General features: G+C 42.8%; 1 protein-coding gene across 15 annotated transcripts in view; it reads left to right on the forward strand.

Annotated features, from left to right (window-relative positions):
* fbrsl1 (fibrosin-like 1) overlaps nucleotides 1-21,645 on the forward strand; it is a 1,047,407-nt gene that overhangs the window by 793,685 nt on the left and 232,077 nt on the right. For all 15 annotated transcript variants that reach the window (XM_068054637.1, XM_068054624.1, XM_068054627.1 and 12 more), the window contains one exon: nucleotides 12,228-12,257. In XM_068054637.1, coding sequence (XP_067910738.1) covers nucleotides 12,228-12,257 — 30 coding nt within the window. The remainder of the gene's footprint in view (nucleotides 1-12,227; nucleotides 12,258-21,645) is intronic.

Below are 21,645 nucleotides of genomic sequence, written 5' to 3' on the forward strand. Positions count from 1 at the left end.
GAGGGAACCTTTATTGCCACGCTTTGCACCTTCAGGCACTGCTGTTCCCCATTCCCAACTGCCCTGAGCTACTCCTTAGTTTGTTAACCACAACATTTAACATTCCACGCACCCGATCGCAATTGGGATCGCTTGAGTTCTTATAGAACAGGCCTTGTTGGGTCCCCCAGTCAACCAACTTGGTTCCTTCGTCGATCATGGTTGCCAGACATATCAGCTGTACTGCGGTTTTCATTGTCATGTAAAGAGAGAACATAGCAGGTGCCGGTCATCACCGGTTCGTCCTTTTTATCCTTTGCATTTCCATACTCCTTGATCTGTGTCCAGTGTTTCCACTAGCCTTCCCTTCAACATCCACACATACGAGTATTGCTGGTCATCAGGACCTCGTAAGGTCCTTGCCAGCGAGATGCTAAGCCTGGTTTTGCAAGTAGGACCCTAGCAATCACTTGATCCCCTACTCCTGGCAACTTTTCCCTGTCCTTTCGAATAACTTCCAGGTTCTGATGTTCCCTACTTAACCACATTTGAATTCCGTCTTCTTTAACTTGCTGCAAAAGTTTGAAAGGTTAAAGCTGGGATTCTGAGACTTCTACAAGGCTCAGGACTTTTCTTTATTTTGGAAACAAAGTGGAGCTTCATCCCCAGTAGCCAGTAGTTTGGGCCAGTATGTCTTAGCTTTAACATCGCACTGAAAGTCACAAATTCAAGCACACAAACATCATGCACCCAAATAAAATAAATAAATCCACACACACGGACAGAAAAGAGTAGCACATGTATTTAAAGGAAGGGAAACAGAAATAAATCAATTACGCCAACATCCCAATTCTCTTACCTTCAACTATCTTGCACCAACTATAATTGGAAACTAAAGGAAAAAGATAAACTCTCACAAAACAGACAGACTCCAAGAGGTTATGCAGCAGCCTTTCACAGTCATTCTTTGATGAGTATTCTGAACTAGCTGATATGCATTTCCTTTTCTGAAGTCATCATTTCGTCCCAGGTGCCTCGAGCCATTCTCCCTTCCTCTGGTAGGGCTGAGTAAATCCCTGAGCTTAATGCATGGTCTATCCTGGCCTCGCACTCTGACTGCAAAACCCGGTAGGCGGCCATTACATCGTCTCACTCCTGCTCAGCTGTGCTATACCTCTAGTTCAACAATCTCTCATCCGCCTCCCTCTTTTCCCTTTCACTTGATATATCCGCACAATATGCCTTCAGGAACTCCACTTTCTCAGCCCTCCGACCAGTCTCTTAATTGACTCTTTGTTCTGTCAACGATGGCACACCTATCTTCCTTCTCTTTCCTTAATTTAGTCAATTCTAACTCCGACTGTCTACACTTTTCTGCCTGGTGCTTACACTTAGCCTGCTACTCCAATAGTCAGACAGCTTTCATTTGTCTGGCTTTACATGCCTTGCATCTACTGCTCTGCCTTACTGACAGGGTCGTTCGAAATTTGTACAATCCAGACCCACCCTATAAATTTCACTACCACCAAACAAAGCAAGTTAGAAACTAGTGCTTCCTAATAACTTAAACACTCATTTTTATTGTAGCTTCTTCTTTTAACTTACATCAATTTAATACAACTTCACTCAGAGACGCTTCAGACAAATCACATTTACCATTCAACAACTTCAGAACACGTGCACAGACCAAACAACAACTCCCCAGCAAAAGAGTTTGGGTGGCTCCTATATCCTGAAGTATAACTATAGGTTTACCAGCCTCACTTGAGGAATAAGGAGTTACTTTTCCTTTTGATAAGAATTCCCAATAACGCTCAGGTATCTTGTTCACGCCTCCCACACTCACAGCAGTTTTTGTACTTGGTCTTCCAGCTGCAATCAGAGTTACAGCCGATCTTTCGTACTCCCAGTCAGGGCCCCTTTCTTTGCATTTGCCTTGTGCATCCCAATAAGTCCCATGGATTTACCCTGCAACTTCCAGCATTCAGCACCAAGATGTCCCACTTTGTGACAATGCTAACATGTAGGCTTTCGGACCTCACTTCCACCCTCAGCAACTTCCTTTCTGGCCCAAGGACGAGATCCCGTGGCGTTCCCAGGGGTCCTTCCTTGTCCATGGCTACTTGCCTTCCTTTTACCCTCCCACCTTCTATCCTTCTTGGGTTTGTGGGGGTGATAGACGAAGCTTTTGGGCTTGTAAACAAGCTTGTAATCATCAGCGATCTCAGCTGCCTGTCTGGCTGTTAAAACCTTTCTGGTTCTCTATATGGGTTCTTACTAACGGAGGGAGTGAATTTTAAAATTCTTCCAGGAGAATTATTTCCCTAAGGTTCTCATACGTGGCCTCCACCTTTAGTGCCGGATCCAACGATCAAAATTAATTTGCTTTACCCTCTCAAATTCTGTATAAGTCAGTCCAGGCTGTCTCCAGAGGTTCGTAATCTTTGCCTTTATGCTTCAGGGACTAACTCATAAGCTGCGAGAATAGGCTTTTTTGCCATCTCATAATCTGCAAGAGCCTCCTCAGAAAGAATAGCATAAACTTCATGAGCTGTGCCCATCAACCTGCTTGGCATAAGCAGTATCCAGCTTTCCTTTGGCCACCTCATCTGTTAGCTGGGTTTTCAGAAGAAATGAAAAATGCCTCTATGTCCCTTTCCTCAAACCTCGGCAGGACTTGCACAAATTTAGACAGCTCTCCACTGGGTCCTGGGCTGGAGTCAGATCTTTCCTCCTCAGAACTTTCACTGGAATCAAAGACAGACTTTTGTTTTAGTTCTAGCTTTTTAAATTTGAATTCCCTTCTCTTTATCTTTGAAATGCTCTCTCTTTTGCCCTTTCCTCTCTGTCAAGTTCAAGTTTTTCATTGTCAGTTCTCTTTCCTGTTCAAGCTTAAGTTTTTCCAATTGCAACTGAATCCTAGCTAATTCAACTGTGCTGCCATCTGGTTTGTCTTTTTCTTCTTCCAATTTCAAATGGTGTGCTGTTACCTCAATTATATCTGCTTTCTTAGCTCCTGGCTTTAACTCTAATGCCAACTTTTCATGCCAGCATCCCCTCCCAGGCAGCAAATGGTGCAAAGCAAGCAGGTTTTGGAAAATACCTTAAAGGGAAGGACTGTGGCTGTTATCCCTGTGCGGGCGAAGAATCATCTGAACGCTACTTCACTTGGAGGCAGAGAAAGAACCCCCCCCCTCAGCTCCAGTCGCTATCATCCTAATCTACTGTCTCCAAATCTCATGTCCCAATCTTGCTCCAACCTCGACTCCAATCCCTGAACAGCTTTCCCAACCCTTGCTCAGGCCCCTCTGCCTGCTTTCTCTGACTCAACTGCTCCCTGCTTGGACCCCGGTTCCTCCCCAGTCGCTCCACCCTTTGCCCCTACGCCTTTACTGGAGGTTTTGATTGTTCTACCATTGCACCCCTTCTGAAGGTGAAACTGGTGCAGTGCTGTAAGAAGTTGTTTTTAATTTTAAGTGATAGAGTAACAATGAAATTCCATCAGTTATTCAAGTGCTTTAGCAACTGAAATCAGAGTTATGCATGGGTTTCATTGATATTTCCACGGGATTGGAATAAGCTACAAGTGTGCAAAATGCAGAGAATTTTTGTTTTCCCCAGCATTTTTCCTTGGAGGTGAAAGGAAATCCCACACAGAAGCCCTTGGCTGTCTTCCCACTGAACCCAAGTGGAATAAATGTTCACACAGTAGCTACACAGAATACCAGAGGTTGTAAATGTATTTTATTATGACAAATTGCATAAAAATGTTTGAGCTTAAATTTTAAGCGTTCCTGGTTGCACAAGCATTTTGAGCTGGAAAAAAAGACAGCGAAGATGTTAAAATGAAAACAAAGTTCTGGGATTCGAAACTCAATGGCAAGTCAATAACTAGGGGGCATAGATTTATGGTAATGGGCAGGAGGTTTAGAGGGGAGTTGAGGAAGAATTTTTTCATCCAGAGGGTGGTTGGAATCTGGAACACACTGCCTGAAGGTGTGGTAGAGGCAGGGACACTCACGACATTCAAGAAGTATTTAGATGAGCACTTGAAACGCCATAACGTACAAGGCTACGGGCCAAGTGCGGGGAAATGGGATTAGTTAGGACGGGTGCTTGATGGTCAGCGCAGGCGCATTGGGCTGAAGGGCCTGTTTCTGTGCTGTAAAACACTATGACTCAATGACTGTAAGTTTGTGCTGTGGGTTCCACTTCCGACAAATGAACTTAAAAATGTGACCATATTTTGGTGCTTCACCTAACGTTACCAGTTTGAAGACCCTTGTAGAACTTTCATGTCAAAATCAAAAATTATAATTAAGTTACTCCCCTCCCCTTCCCCGCAGTAATTCTTTTAATTTATAAATAATTTATTCCATGGGCACTGAAGATTGAGAAATATTTTTAGTTCTGAATGTTTCTCTAATCAATTTTTCCTATGTTGCCACTTGTGTGGAAGATAGAACATGGGGACACAGTTTAAAAATAAGATCTCCCTTTTAAGACAGATGAGGAGAAATCTTTTTCTTTGAGCCTCATTAGTCTGTGGAATTCTCTTCCCCAGAAAGCAGTAGAGGCTGGGTCATTGAATTTATTCAAGGCTGAGTCAGATAGATTTTTGATAGACAAGGGAGCCGAGGATTTTGGGGGCAGACAGGAAATTGGAGCTGAGACCACAACCAAAATCTTATCCACTGGCGGAATAGGCTCAAGGGGCCAAATGACCTACTCCTGCTCCTAAGTCCTATGTTCCTATTTTTAATAACTTTCATCTTCAGAAATATGCAAAATATAATGTTATGACTTTTTCTAAACTGAGTATAGAAGATTAAAGGTTGACCTAATTTGAGGTGTTTAAGATGATTTCAAGGTGTTGATAAGGTAGAGAGAAACTATTTCTGTTGATGGAGTCCATAACAAAGGGGCATAACCTTAAAATTAGAGCTGGGCTGTTCAGTGGTGATGATAGAAAGCACTTCACACAAAGGGTAGTAGAAATCTGGAGCCCCCTCGCCAAAGTGTTGTTGAGGCTGGGGGTCAATTGAAGAGGTCAGTACTTCAGCCATAATCTAATTGAATGGCAGAACAGATTCAAAGGGCTGAACAGCCGCCTACCCTCAAGTGTATCTGTACTGACGGTGACATTCAAGCCCTGAAGAAACCAGAAATAAAACCGTGGATTCATAAGTGAACAGTTGCCTTAGTGAACCCATTCACTTCTCATATAAAAAGTATAGCTATTGGCAGAATAGTGAAAATGTAACAAAAGAATTGTTACTCAAAGGCTCAAAAACCTCTTATTTATGAGCTTTTCTTTAACATCTGGCATTTCCTAAGATCAAACCTTCTGCAGTCAAGTTTAAATTTATTTTATTAATTATCCAACAGATGTCCTCCGTAGCAAGAAGATTTTAGTACTAAGGAGTTCATGCAGTACATGGTTTGGGATTGCCCAACTGCATCACTGAGCCATACATTGATTATAAATAATATTTATGCTAACAGTAAGTACTGCCCTCCCAGCAGGCTGCACTTGTAGACATTTCAGTTCAACGCAGGTGTTAAAATATTACCTACTGAGAGGGCAGTACGCTCTCTTTAAAATGCTCCAGTGTTCCACACCACCAAATGCCAATTTAAGTTGTTGTAATGATGTAAATGAGCAAGGGAACATGGTGGCCATGTTTATTTTCTGTGTAGGAAAATTAGAAGATAAAATGCCTTCTGTTGGTGTTTTCAAATTTAATTTTTGGTTGTAATAGAAAAGCAAATGCTGAAGAAGGTGCACAAATATATTTGTAAGCCTGCAGCGTTCCATTAGGGAAATTGTACAAAATAATCTTTGGATTTAGTGGAATGCTGTCACTCGCTGCAAGTATCCCTCTTTTCCACTTCTGATTGAAAGAAAACCTAAATATGGATTTGACCTTCAGCTCAATGTCACTAATTGTCACTGTGCTGCTGTTGTGGTTCTGTCCTACAGAACATCTAGCATGACTGGAGCAGCTCCATTCAAATTGCATATGGTGATATGAGAAAGGATTATGACCTTTGATGTTTGAACCATGACATTACTCTACCTACAGTAAACCTTCCAGTATGACTAGGCAATTTGCACTTGCGCAATCCACTTACGCAATCTCACAATGGCTAGTCTGATTAACAGTTGCCTTTCAGTATGGCTGGAGTGCCTGTCGTTCCCATTCTCATAAGAACTGAAGAACTCCTGTTATTCTAACCACTCTGGCGCAAGTAAGGATGGTTAATTAATTTAGCTGCAAGCAGTTAGCCACGTTGGCTTTCTTCAAAACTCATAGCAGCTCTGTAGATATGCAGGTTTGTATGAACTGTAATATGCATCAAATATTGCCTACGCATGTACAATAGTGCTGAGAATTTAAGAACATCTTGCAACCCAGTTTGTGGAGCCTGTATAACTTGGCTGCCTAACTAATATGTTTCCAACAGCCTCAGGGAGTCAGAAAGCATTGGTAGGTAGCAATGAATCCAGTCTTTATCGATACTAGGTCACTGGATTGACTCCAAGTGCTTCTGTCGAACTGACGCAAATTAATCATTGTGAGACAGCTAATAAGCTATGGTGGAGATGGTACACCATGGTTGATTGAGATTTGATACAGTGTGACTTTTGTGCCTCATTTATATGTAAATTTGGCACAGAAATATAATGTAGCAAATGAGTAGGAGATTGGAACCAGTCAAAACCTCTGCAAAATAAAAACTTAGCACTTTTTCACCTAGAATTTTGTTTTGACAATCTACTCCGGAATTTTCTTGTGAAATGCCAATCCTCCTACATGTCAGACATCATGATGTAATTTCAGTATTACCTGTGTGATGTGTTATTGGCTCGACTCCTAAAAGCTTGGTTTCACTGCCAGGCCACGGATTACTGTACAATCTACCAGGTGACAGAGAGCAGCTAGTGTCTGAAGAGATATTTGGTTGTTCTCATGTTCCCATTGAGTATGCTAAAAGTTCTGTTTTATATTTTTAAGATAGTTTGCTTTAATTAGGTAGTCCCTCAATCTGTAAAACTGAGTACCAATACGATGTTTCAATCCAAATTGATCAGAACAATAGGAGAGACTCACTCAGTGAGTAAATACAACATGTGATCTGTTAGTAGGACATACAGATCAGGAAGTTCCAAAATTTTATTCCTATTATGTACTAAATTTAACTGGTCTCGATTGGAGTGTGTAATACGAAGCTTTTTATGTTGTCTGATGCAACATTAATGAGATGCGTGGAGTTCAGTTGATTGAAGATCTCAAACAAGTTTTTTTTACCGGCAGCACAGTGGCGCAGTGGTTAGCACCGCAGCCTCACAGCTCCAGCGACCCGGGTTCAATTCTGGGTACTGCCTGTGTGGAGTTTGCAAGTTCTCCCTGTGTCTGCGTGGGTTTCCTCCGGGTGCTCCGGTTTCCTCCCACATGCCAAAGACTTGCAGGTTAATAGGTAAATTGGCCATTATAAATTGTCCCTAGTATAGGTAGGTGGTAGGGAAATACAGGGTCAGATGGGGATGTCGTAGGAATATGGAATCAGTATAGGATTAACCATCAGCCTCAAGAAAACGAACATCATGGGGCAGGATGTCAGAAATGCTCCATCCATCAATATTGGCGACCACGCTCTGGAAGTGGTTCAAGAGTTCACCTACCTAGGCTCAACTATCACCAGTAACCTGTCTCTAGATGCAGAAATCAACAAGCGCATGGGTAAGGCTTCCACTGCTATGTTCAGACTGGCCACGAGAGTGTGGGAAAATGGCGCACTGACACGGAACACAAAAGTCCGAGTGTATCAGGCCTGTGTCCTCAGTACCTTGCTCTACGGCAGCGAGGCCTGGACAACGTATGCCAGCCAAGAGCGACGTCTCAATTCATTCCATCTTCGCTGCCTTCGGAGAATACTTGGCATCAGGTGGCAGGACTATATCTCCAACACAGAAGTCCTTGAAGCGGCCAACATCCCCAGCTTATACACACTACTGAGTCAGCGGCGCTTGAGATGGCTTGGCCATGTGAGCCGCATGGAAGATGGCAGGATCCCCAAAGACACATTGTACAGCGAGCTCGCCACTGGTATCAGACCCACCGGCCGTCCATGTCTCCGTTATAAAGACGTCTGCAAACGCGACATGAAATCGTGTGACATTGATCACAAGTCGTGGGAGTCAGTTGCCAGCATTCGCCAGAGCTGGCGGGCAGCCATAAAGACAGGGCTAAATTGTGGCGAGTCGAAGAGACTTAGTAGTTGGCAGGAAAAAAGACAGAGGCGCAAGGGGAGAGCCAACTGTGCAACAGCCCCAACAAACAAATTTCTCTGCAGCACCTGTGGAAGAGCCTGTCACTCCAGAATTGGCCTTTATAGCCACTCCAGGCGCTGCTTCACAAACCACTGACCACCTCCAGGCGCGTATCCATTGTCTCTCGAGATAAGGAGGCCCAAAAGAAAGAATAGGATTAGTATAAATGGGTGGTTGATGGTCGGCACAGACTCGGTGGGCCGAAGGGCATGTTTCAGTGCTGTATCTCTAAATAAATAAATAAAATAAAAAAAACTATTATGCACAGTACAGAGCTAACGATTTACAGAAACTGCCTTTCGGTATTGTAGTTACAGAGTGAGACTGGCATGTCACACAACTGCTTCCTGATACTCAGCTTATTAGCATACTAAGATCTTAACGGGACATCACTTTTAAAGGCAATCACATAACATCCCCCTTCTTTCCAAAGATAAGTCTCATAGGCTAAAAGCAAAAACATATAAAATTAGGTAACATCAGAATCATTTACACATGGATAGAGATCGTGAAGTTTACAGGGATAGAGGCTCAAAAATCCATAAATCTCCTCGGTGGTTTGACAACTCTTGCTCGGGGAGTTTACATCTCGTCTGTTGATCTTTCTGAAGTTTTTCTCTCTGTACATGCAGTTTCTGTTGCTCTGCCTTCAGCCTAACATACTCTGTTGCTTTTCTCAAGATGGCCACCTTTGAGGCCTTGTCATTCTTGGAAAGTTCCGACACCTCATCTCGAAGAGCCAACAGACGATGCTTCAACTCATTCCTCCTATGCCTCTTCAGGACATTGCATGTCCTTAACTTCTCCTCATCCTCCGCATCTGAAGGCTTGGGGCTACAGGTTGAGGACTTGTTGGGGGAAGAGTACAGGGATCTCATGGAGAGACTTGTCCGTTCTGGCTCGTAGTGGTGCTGGTGGTTCTCTAGAGAGCAGAAGTGAAGGCATGGCATAGTTGTGCTGTTGCTGGGTTTTCAGACTGTAGTGTTTGATGCTGGCCAGAGTCTGCAAGCGGGTTCCGGTCCTTGGAGATTTCCCCTTGGCAATGCTGTCATGGATAGTTATGATGTTGAGGTCCTTGCACGCTGGTAGTCCTGCCACTGCTGGTCCACTCGTGTCTACTAGATAGAATGTTGTGGTTTCCATGCCAACTTGCCGTATCTGTATTGTAGTATTAATGTGCCACTGCAAGGTATGGGTGACCTGTTGTATGCAGATAACTTTGCAGTTATCGGTTATATCATAGACTTCCAATGACTCCGGTACATAACTTTGAGGATTCAGACTGGTAGGATATTTGCACTAGCGCCGGTGTCAATCTTGACCTTGAGTGTACGTTTGCCAGCTTTCTTTGAGCACATGATGTTGATAGTGGCAAAAGCTTCCATTTGGTGGACTTCATCAATGTGATGGGTTCGGTTCACAATGTGGAACGGCTGTTCGTCTTCTTGCTGAGAATTACTTCTCTCTGGGTCTTGTCTCAGGTCTGTTTTGCTGGTGACCTCGTGCGTGGGCTTGCGTTTACGCAGCGCTCTTGTGTTTTCCTTGCTCCTGTTGCTGTACCTGTCTGTTTTTGTCCGACCGTGACTTCTGGCTGCTTCTTTGGAGCCAGAATTCCTGCATAGGCGGTCCCAGTGTCCTTTTGCACCACATGCCTTGCACAGGTCAGGAAATGCAGGACAACTTCGCCCTGAGTGGGACCAACCACGCTTATCAAACAGCTTGCTTGCTCTTTTTGACCTGGCTATGGTGTCGATACTGTTCGTTGCACCTGGTGCTTATAGCTGCTGTTGTTCAGTTACAATTGTTTCATATTTCTTGCCATCTTCCAGCAGTGCATCAATGCTTTCATTTTCCGTAAGAGGTCCTTCTGAAACAGCTCCATTATTCGGTCTGACAGCTCAGTTTCTGAGAAGTCGTATTCGTTGCCCTTACAGCGGCATCTGCTGACGAACTGGTCTGTTGATTCCTGTGGCTGTTGCCTGTAGGACATCAGTTCCAGGCAGTGAATTGGAAAATTCACTTGTAATCGACGCTGATCTTTCAGCACTTTCTATATCTTAGCGGGATCTTTCTGGTCCATGTCAGATAATCCAAAGGTATTGATTCTGTGCAATCCTTTGTTTCCAATCGCTATAATTTTTACAGCTTGCTTTTCTGGTTCTGTAATTAGTTGGCCTGTGAAGCATAACTGCATTCTTTGTTTGAAAACTGGAACTCAAGTCGGATTTCAGTGGCCCTCCAGTTCATGCTGGGAAGATTGGTATCCATTTTCCTGCTGTTCCTTTACTTTAAAATTTGCTTTAAGAACTTGTTTTGTGACTTTGTACTGCTTTCCCTTTAAAAGACCTCTCTTGGCTGCTCTGACAGCAGCAGGTGTTGAGCAGTGCTTGTCTGTTAGTCTCCCTTCCAGCCTCTAGTCTGTCTGTTTATACAGCTGAGCAACAGGCATTTCAAGTGCTTTTTTTGCTAGAATTTGTTTATACAGCAGATTAATGGTTGAGTGGTTTTATGAGTTTTTTAAAACTCTGGCTGAGTGAATGAAAGCTCTTCATGCTGGATTGATTTAATGGGTTTCTTTTTATAGCTCAGCTGCGGGAATGGAGGATTCCTGCGCTTTTTACTGTCGGACGCCTCCTGTAATGGCACCAACCTGATCAGCTTAGGGGAACCTTTGAAAACAATCAATCAGCCCGAGATAGAGATTGGGCTTTCCCTGTTTTTTTTTTTCTTTTACTGAGCACCTCAAAGCTTTTTTTTTCAACTGAGGTCCCTGTACCAACGGCACACTGCCTTACCCAATCACAGTGATTGATCTGCAGCCTGTCATTCAGCTCTGTCTTTTACAACTGGAGGTGAGTTTTTTTACACTGTTTGGGCCAGTGTTTCTTTAAACTTTCTCTTGTAGCTGTAGCTAGATTTAAGCTGTTTTCCTGTGGTCTTTAATCTTGGATTCTGTCTTCTCACCACAGCTGCCACCATGTAATGAGAAGCTTTTTATGTTGTCATATGCAACATAAATGAGAAGCGTGGAGTTCAGTTGATTGAAGATCTCAAACTGGTTTATTTACAGCTAGCTATTATACACAGTACAGAACTAACTATTTACATGAAAATAAAAGCAAAATACTGCAGATGCTGGAAATCTGAAATAAAAGCAAGAAATGCTAGAAATACTGAGCAGGTCTGGCAGCATCTGTGGAGAGAGAAGCAGAGTTAACGTTTCAGGTCAGTGACCCTTGATGAAGGGTCACTGACCTGAAACGTTAACTCTGCTTCTCTCTCCACAGATGCTGCCAGACCTGCTCAGTATTTCCAGCATTTCTTTTCATAACTATTTACATGACTTGCCTGTAAGTGTTACAGTAGCAGAGTGAGTGTGGTATTTAGTCACATGACTGCATATTAGCATACTAAGATCTTAAAGGGACATCACTCTTAAAGGCAATCACACAACAGAGTGGTGGTGATTGGGGAACACATTTGTCTTGGGTCTCCCTCTAGGATGGGAAAAGATCAGTCCGGGTTCCCCCTCCTGATTGTTAGCGAGTGAAACAGACCAGAAACTGCATCTGTAGACACAGAATTAGGCTCATCAGGCTCTGACTGCCACAGTTGAATAGCTTGCCAACAAACACTGTCTTAGCTTCACAAACACTGGGAGGGCTGCCCATAGAACTGTACCCAGTATAAAGAAAGTAAAAGCTAGAAAGTGTAATTTAACATGCTTTGTCTCTCTGGCCTTGTTTCAGAACCCAATCTGCTATTTTTGTAAAGAAAACCATTCTGTTCCCTACACCAATTTGTTAATTGTTTACTGCATCAGAAATTAACCAATTTTTCAGCAATACATTCTATAGTCTTGAAATGTATTTTTAGATTTAGAACTAACTTATCATTTTTCTTTTGCGAACAGTGTGACAGTGAGAGTGACATTGATGATAAGGTAAGACCAATTGCCTTTTTGACTTAGTAGTTGGTTTTTATATACAGCAGCATCCCTGGCTTTCTTAATGGTACATAACTTATCGAAGGCAGCATAATGGTTGAAAATTTCTATAATTTTCATAGTGGGAAGAATTTCATTTTGCATGTGGATAAAGTGGCCTTGTGTCAGAATCTATATCAGCCAGTTTAAAAGGTCCACTTCTGTACTGTGGGTGGGCTGAGAAAGGTAGTTAAGTCTGTTGAGAACAAAGGTATTTTATAAAATAATAACTGGAAATCTAATAAGTCAACAGTAATATTATCACTTTTTTAAGCCATGATGTTAAATTTGATTATTGATTTAAAAAAAACATGTGTTGTATTCAGTCACCTTCAGCAATCTGAGCCAGCTACTAATGTTGAAAATTAGGAATGCTTTCATTTGTTGTGGCTATCACTTGAAAATGTTCCTGAAATATGTCTTTAATGGAAGCAACAGTTTTTTTTTGAAATGAGCAGCTTTATTTTATGACCGAGTTTTTGGGATGGAATGCTTTATTGATAAAGATTTACCAGATCTGTGGCACAGCTGTACCAGTTGAATTTTATAATGTTATACAACAATGAAGCACCCCTAAAGCCTTTAATAATTTGTTCTGCATTTTCTTGTATCTCGTGTGTATAATATGTTTGCATGAAAGAGACTCTTTCATCTTTTTCTTCCGGTGAATTGTTTTCCAATAAAAATGCAATAGTTCTAATTGCCACTGTTTTGGAGACACTGTGTCCTCTAAATGATGAGGTTTAGCCATTAGAGAGTCAGAGCTACTCTAGATATTCAGATAGGAAGAGAATTTAAGATGCAACATGACTCTTGTCTACGAAAGCACTAAGCGAAAAGCTGTGTGCAGATGGATTTTAATTAGCATAGCAGGATTCAGCTTGAAGGGGGTCGAGTACTTTAATGGTCTTGCACAGCTGCAAGCCTCAATGATTGGAGTTCTTTACTGCTGTGAGATTCCACTTTGTTATGTAATAAAAACTGCAAAAAAATTATATTTTATGGGACTGCCTTAATATCTTTGATCTTGAGGAGCTGATATCGCTTTAGGAGGTCCTAAAAAAAACTATGTTGTTACAAATATCTCTACATAACATTTGTAAGCACATTAACAAAGTTCCTGGTACTTCCAATAAATGAAAGCTGAAATTGCTCACATTGGTTTTACTAACTTGTGAATCTTTTCTGAATATTCATATTTTCAAAAATGTGGAAACTTTTTCAAGAAAAAAATCTAAGTAGAGGGTATTATCTAGTTCAGAAGCAATAACCTGGCTGATGAGGCAAAAAAACAGTATGCTGTTGGTAAATGCATTCCTGGTGAATGCTTCTTAAGTTTGAGGTTAAATTTATTAGTTTTCTTTTGAACAAAAAATGATGGTGTTAACTTTTTGCAGCACAGAGAAAATAAATTCCAGCAAATTACATATCGGAAGCCATTCTCCAAAAGTTGTGTTTTCAGAACCTCACAAAACTAGTCTCACTTATAGTGGTGGAGGCCTAATGGCAGCAGACTTCTAATGTGAATGGAGCAGCATAGCTGTCTGTGCCCAAAGGCCATACACACGACCAATGTTAGGTGGTTTATGACTACAAATTTTGACAATACCACTGCTGCCTTCAAAATACATGCCGCCATCAGAGGCAGCCAAAAACATGTCTGTCAGCCAACTGAGGAGCTGAGGTGTGCCTGCCTACCTTTGTATAGTTGGTTTTGTTACCACTTGCCTATATAGACCTATCCTGTCATTAGGAACAGCACTGACATTTACAAAATAGCTATGAACTGTGACTTTGAAACAAATTTGCATGTGCGCAGTTGGTTTAAAGTAGAAATGTTTCTTTGGCAAAAGCAGACACCTATCTATGCAGCACAACTTGGGGACAGTTATCGAAGAGTGGCTTCAGGAAGTTGTTCTCCAATAGAAATAGGCCATCGGAGAAACCAGTGTATTATCAAAAGTCCTGTTTTTGAAAAGTAAATATTAAAAATCATCATTGTCGCACATGGAAGACTGAATTTAGTCAGGGTGGCGGAGGCCCCAACAACGGGCCTGAAAGCCAGGAGCAACCCTGCCTTGGCCGTTTCTGGGATCCCCGGCTGAATTTTTGCCCCATCCAGCAACTAATCAGTTGTTGTCGGAGCCCCTGTCTCTTTAAAGGACAGGAGCCCGCCCCCAAGAGGGTCAGCAGCTGTTCAGTCTCAGCAGGACCACCAGGAGCAGTGGCCATTGCTTGGACCGAACCCAGCTGGGAGGACGGAGTGATGGTCGCCATCCTCGCAATGAGGTGAATGGGGTCTTGGGTCACCGGGGCCAGTCATGCAGGCCCTTAAGGGTGGGGGTGGTGATTGTGAGGGCGGGGTTGGGTGTTGCTACGAAGCAGCCATTGCCACCGTGGGGCCCCTCCGTGGGCCGCAGAGTGCCCAATTAGGAGGCCTTCCCCTGAGCCTGAAGGGAGACCGCCAGGGGTCACCAGGCGCTCTCCCACACGGTGGAGGGTCCGGCCACCGCTGCTAAAATGTTAGCGGCAGGAAGAGGCCTTTATTTGGCCACTTAAGTGGCTCAATTGGCCTCTGGGCAAGAGGGCTGACCTCCAGCTTCCCTGTCACTGGTAAAATGCCTTGGCGGCGGGAAGGCAATGGGCACTCCAATCCCGCCTTCCCTCATCATTTCATGGCCCCCCCGCCCACCTCCCAGCCCGTCCCTGGAGAACTGGTAAAATCCAGACCACTGAGATTGAAGGATTACTATACAATGTCAGTAGCTTATCTTTGCTTGTACCTCTTATTCTTCCTCCTTGAATGTTGTGTTCGTGCTGAAGTAAAGTGGCAATTTTCATGATTCTGTTTCGGCGTTGCTTGTCATGTTGCTTTTGCCAATCTCATATTTTGTATCCTGCTATCTTCTCCTTGGTCTTCCTTATTGGCTTTGATTGTTTGTTTCTCATAGCATGATAGTCTTGTCCAGGTGGTTGTCTTTTCTGACTAAAATGTCAAAAGTACAGGAATTTATGTTCTTTATCTTGGTCGGCATCATTTTCAAGGTTCTAAGTCTTTCAGTTATGACAACGATATAATTAATGTTCTTTCTGTATCCCCATATCTTAAAGACATGCAACATTACTCTATCCCTCTTTTTTTAATGTCCATGCTTTCCATCCATAGAGACTAGCTGCAAGGTAGATTTTTTTATATAATGTAGGAATGTGGACCACTCTGGCAAAGCCACATTTATTGCCTAACCCAAATTTCCCTTGAGAGTAAACCATTCTGTGTGCAACTAGCATCATGTTTAGGCCAGACAAGGTAGGTGCGGCAGGTTTCCTCCCCAAGGGATATTGGAGAACTAGTTGGGCTTTTATGGTAATCCGTCAGCTTCTGTGGTATTTTATCTGGCGCCAGCCCACCAATTACCACATTTACTGAATTCAATTTCCCAACTTGCCATGATAAGATTTTATTTCACCACTTCCAGATTGCTGCTCCAATACCAAAACCACTCGGCTGCTATACCCATACTAGCCATCTCCTTGTTATGCCAGATATACTTTGATCTTCTAAATCTTATTAAGCTGGGGTCACCATCAGCTGTCCCAGCCAGATACAGAGCAAAAATCCCACCACTCCGTGCACAACAACCCAATCTCAGAAGAGCAGCCCCGACTATATCTCTGTGACTTTTTCATTTTTCACAACAACCATCCTTAGGCCTACCTAAGTAACATTGTCAATTACTACCAAATTAATGACGGATATGTGCTGGAGAATCATGCCCATTAAGAAATGAATTGAGTCCACTCAAACTTGGGTTACTTAAAGCCAGCAAATCAGAATGTACTTAATATTTCAACCAAGCCATTTTAGACCAAAATAACTTAGATTTCTGAACATAAAGCACTGTGCCATGACGAGCTGTCTTAGCTCCAAAATTTTGAAACTTAACGAAGAGAAAGCACCACCCACTTTGACCCAAAGTATTCCTTTTCGAATTTCTTTTAAAGTCATGTGAAATAAGGACTGACATTTCTGATTCTAGTTCTTATCTGGGAGTTGTAGAAGGTTAAGAAAATCCTATTGCAGGCAAGGTCCTCATATTTTTAATGCAAGAGGAACAGAGACATAGGGCTGGATTTTACAGACCCCCCGACGTCAGGGTTCATGGCCGGGGGTGGGGTGGGGGTGGGCAGAAAATGCCTCCGGGAGAGAGCCGCCTTACACCCTGATGCCAGGAGGGCCTGGCCCAATAATGCTGGTGGCGTCGTGGCGGCCACCCGCCACTCGGCGATAGGACCCCCATCTACATATTTAGATAAATGGAAATGAATGCATTAATCATACTTAAGCCACCATCTTCTGTCTCGCTGCGATCTTCCTGCCACTGCCGGCACTCCTGTACCTTCGGATTCCCGTCTGGGGAAACAAGGCAGAACACTTGTGGAGCGGGGGGAGGAGGTAAGTTTCTCAGTGCGGGGGTGGGGAACAGGGTCAAAGTGACATCATTGGTGTAGGGGATGGTGAGAAGGGTTTTAGGTTAAAGTTTATGCTTTATGGACAAGGTAAGTGTCTTGGTGGGGGGGAGATGGCAAGTAATTAATTTAATTGTTATTGGGGGGGTGGAGAGGGGCAAGATAAATGTATTTAATTTTTTTATATTCACTTTAAAGATATTTAAATTTAACGGGTAGGGCTCAAAGCCCTTTAAAAATGCGTCAGCGCCTGTGCACAGGCAGCTGGCACCATTTCCGGGGATGGACAACCCGCCCCCTCCATGTGATCGGGGGGCGGCCCGCCCCGGCTAGTTAAATGAGCCCCTGCGCTTAGGATCGCAGTGGCTTCATGACATGCAGCCCACACAGGCTGGCCGCCATTGTTTTTACCCGCTGCCAATTTTGGCGGCGCGATTACAAAATTCGGCCCTAAGAGTCATTTCGGCACAGAAGGAAGCCATTCTGCCCATTGAGTCCTTGCCAGCTCCCTGAAGAGCACTCAATCAGACCCATTCCCCCACTCTAACTCCATAGCCCTGCAAGTTTTTTTCCCCCTCAAGTGCCCATCCAGTTCCATTTGAAATCATTGATTGTCTCTGCTTCCACCACCCTTGTAGGCAGCAATTTCCAAGTCATTACCACTCACTGCATTAAAAAGTAGTTCTTCCTCACGTTCCCCCGATATCTCTTGCCCAAGACCTTCAATATGTGTCCCCTAGTCCTTGTACCATCAACTAATAGGAGCAGCTTTTCTTTGTCTACCTTATCTAAACCTGTCATAATCTTATACACCTCTGTCAAATCTCTCCTCAATCTCCCTTGCTCCAAGGAGAAGAACCCCAGCTTCTCCAACTTAACCTTGTAGCTAAAATTCCTCATTCCTGGAACCATTCTAGTAAATCTCTGCACCCTCTGAAGGGCCCTCACATCCTTCCTAAAGTGTGGTGACCAGAACTGGATGCAATACTCTAGTTGGGGCCTAACCAGAGCTTTATAAATGTTCAGCGTAACTTCGCTGCTTTTGTACTCAATGCCTCTATGTATGAAGCCCAAGATCCCATATGCTTGGCTAATTACTCTCTCAATCTGTCCTGTCACCTTCAAAGATCTATGCACAAGGACTCCCAGGTCCCTCTGTCTCTGCACACTCTTTAGAACTGTGCCATTAAGTGTATATTGCCCCTCTCTATCCATTCTGCCAAAATGCATCACCTCACACTTCTCAGTATTAAATTCCATCCATCACTTATATGCCCATTCTGCTAGCCTGTCTACTTCCTGTTGCAGTCGCTTTGTACCATCCTCACTGCCAAACCTCCAAGTTTGGTATGATCATCAAATTTTGAAATTCTGCTTTCTGTTGCAGGCATTTATATGTACCAAAGTCATTTGTATATATCAAAAAAGGCAGCGGCTCCAGCATTGAACCTTGGGGAACACCACTATCTACCATCCTTCAAGTCTGAAAAACAACCATTTACCACGATTCGCTGTTTCCTGTCCTTAAGCCAATTTTTTATCCAAGCTGACATTAACCCCATCCACCCCCCCCGCCCCCTCCATATCATGAGCCACAATTTTGTTAACCAGCCTTTAATGTGGTACTTCATCAGATGCTTTCTTAAAATCCATATGGACAATATCCATTGCTTTCCATTCATAAACCTTCTCTGTTACTTCATCAAAAAATTCAATTAGATTAGTCAAGCACGATCTGTATTTTACAAAGCTATGCTGGCTCTCCTTAATTAACTCAAACCTCTCCAAGTGTCTGTTGACCTTTTTCCTGATTATTGTTTCTAAAACATTACCCACCAGCATTGTTAAGCTGACTGGCATGTAGTTACTAGGAATGCCCTAACACACTTTCCTGAATAAGGGTGTCACATTTGCCACTCTCCAATCCTCTGGAAAATCCCCCATATCTCAGGCATTGGAAGATTATGGCAAGCCCTTTCATTATCTCCACCCCCACTTTAGCAACCTGGGATGCAAGCCATCTAGACCATGCAACTTATTCACTCCAAGCATAGCCAGCTTTTCCAGTACATCCTTCCTATCAATTTTCACCCTATCCATTACCTCTACCATTGATGCTCCTACCGATATTTTGTCAGCATCCTCTTCCTTAGTAAATACCAATACAAAGTACTCATTAAGTATTTTAGCCTTGCCCTGTGCTTCGAAGCATGTATCTTTGATCCTAAAGGACACAATCTGATTTTACTACCCGCTTACTATTTACATGCCAGTAGAAGATTTTTGGGTTCCTTTTTATGGTTAATTGCCATTCTATTCTCATATTCTGTGTTTGCAAGTCTTCATTTCCTCTTCACTTCTCCCTCTCAAATGATTGTATTTGGTTGGCTTGGTTCTCACGAAGAACTTTCCTGACATGTATCATACACCCTCTTTTTTTGTTTCATCATATTCTCTATTCCCCTCGTTATCCAACAAGCCCTGGCTTTAGTTCCCCTACCTATCACATTGTTGGAATGTACCTAGCCCGTACCTGAAACATTTCCTTCTTAAAGATCACCCATTGTTCTGTTACCATTTTTCGTGTCAATCTTTGGTTCCATTTTACAGTGGCTAAATCCCCTCACATCCCATTGAAGTTAGCCCTCTTCCAATTTAGAGGTTTTACTTTAGATTATTCCTTGCTCTTCTCCATTACTAATTTAAATCTTATAATACAATGATCACTCTAATCCAAGTGTTCTCCACAGACACTTGATCCACTTGGCCCACCTCATTCCCCAGCACTAGATCCAGCAATGCCTCCTTCCTAGTTGGACCAAGAACATACTGGTTAAGGAAGTTCTCCTGAGCACAATTAAGAAATACTTCCACCTTCAATCCCTTTACTCTAACATTATCCCAATCGAAATTTGGGTAATTTAAGTCCCCCATTATCATCACTATAGTTATTGCACATCTCTGTGATTTTCCTGCAGATTTGTTCCTCTATCTCGCTCACTATTTGGAGGCCTATAGAATACCCCAGTAGTGTGATCAGACCTTTCTTGCTTCTCAACTCTTAATCAAATGGATTCTGTCCCTGTCCCCTCAAGGCCGTCCTTTCTTTCCAACACTACAATGTCTTTATCAGTGCTGCCACCCTACCTCCCTTTTTTCCTTCCCTATCTTTTCTGAACACTTTGTAGCCCTGAATATTAAGAGCCTAGTCCTCACCACTTTTAAGCTGCGTTTCTGTTGTTGGTGCAGTGGTTAGCACCGCAGCCTCACAGCTCCAGGGACCCGGGTTCAATTCTGGGTACTGCCTGTGCGGAGTTTGCAAGTTCTCCCTGTGACCGCGTGGGTTTTATCCGGGTGCTCCGGTTTCCTCCCACCGCCAAAGACTTGCAGGTGATAGGTAAATTGGCCATTGTAAATTGCCCCTAGTGTAGGTAGGTGGTAGGGAATATGGGATTACTGTAGGGTTAGTACAAATGGGTGGTTCTTGGTCAGCACAGACTCGGTGGGCCGAAGGGCCTGTTTCAGTGCTGTATCTCTAAATAAATAAATATTTAATGCACCTGTATTTTTTTAGTGTGTCTTCTCTTCAGTTGTGATCACATAATATAATATGAAGGGAAGTTCATTGTTCCTTATCGTTCGTGAACAGTATCTGGAATCGATTCCTGCCGTCATTATTCTTAGCCACTTATCATCACCTGTTTTCTATTGCCAAATGAGTTTTCAATCCAGTTGGTTAGCTTGCCATTAAAATCCTTACTTCTTTAGAAATCTCAAATACGGCACCATTCAAAATCCAAATAAGTCCATTGGATATGTAGTGGTGGCTGTTTAAGTCAATTTGAAAAATTCAATAGATTCCTATGACACAGAACCTGTAGCTTCTAAAACTATGCCAGTTGTTCTTCATGGCGTGTATGCTCCACAGGTAAACATCAGTAATGACCTGCAAAGTGTCTACTACCAATGAGAGTTCAGCTAGTTATAATTCCCAAATTGGCACCTTGCTACATTTTTTGAAAGTAATATTCGAGCTTCTCCGATCCTCTAGCACAATCTGTGAATCTGAATTCCTAGAAAGTTGGTCCAATACTGGTTTTTGCACACATTTCCTTAAGTATGTAATGGAATCTGCCATCTGGTACACATTTAATGGTTTTAGTTTCTTCATAATACTAACCTTTTATTACAGATTCCAGAGCAAAGTTGAGGCAAAGTATTTCTCCTGTGTGGTTTTATCTAGTGATCCACCTGAGAACATAACTTTCATGGCAGATAGATTTGAGTGACAGGCAGGCCTGAGATTTTGAACCTTTAGCTCTCTGGGAAACCAACTCCCTAACAACTAAGCAGCCATCTCACCCCCAGCGTATTTCGTGTTTTCTCATAAGGGTGGGATTAATAATGGTCCTGTTGGCAGGTGAGCATGTCAGCATAATATCATTCCATGCACGACTGACATCTAGCAGATTAGATTTGCCTCTGGGTTGTACTGGTGAAAATTCAATATGAACAACATTGATTGGCTTTCAAAGTATGGTGTTTGAGGTCAGCCGTTGAGGAATCTATGCATTGTTCATCTTCTAGTGTTGCTGTTCATTTTACAGAACAGATATACAGAACAGCAATCCATTTATGTGTAACTTCCAATATTGTTTTTCACTTTGTGAAGAATTATCATTCGAATTTGGATGACTAGAGGGATTGAATTGGTGGGTGACTTGGCAACAGTTGTTAATATTTGTTAAAAAAAAAATGCTGGAAATACTGGGCAGGTCTGGCAGCATCTGTGGAGAGAGAAACAAAGTTAACTTTTCAGTTCTGTGACCTTTCATCAGGAGTATTATGCTTTTGTCTTTGTTAAAGAATACTGTTAAAG

This window comes from Heterodontus francisci, chromosome 23, assembly GCF_036365525.1.
Source record: "Heterodontus francisci isolate sHetFra1 chromosome 23, sHetFra1.hap1, whole genome shotgun sequence".
NCBI classification, from domain to species: domain Eukaryota; kingdom Metazoa; phylum Chordata; class Chondrichthyes; order Heterodontiformes; family Heterodontidae; genus Heterodontus; species Heterodontus francisci.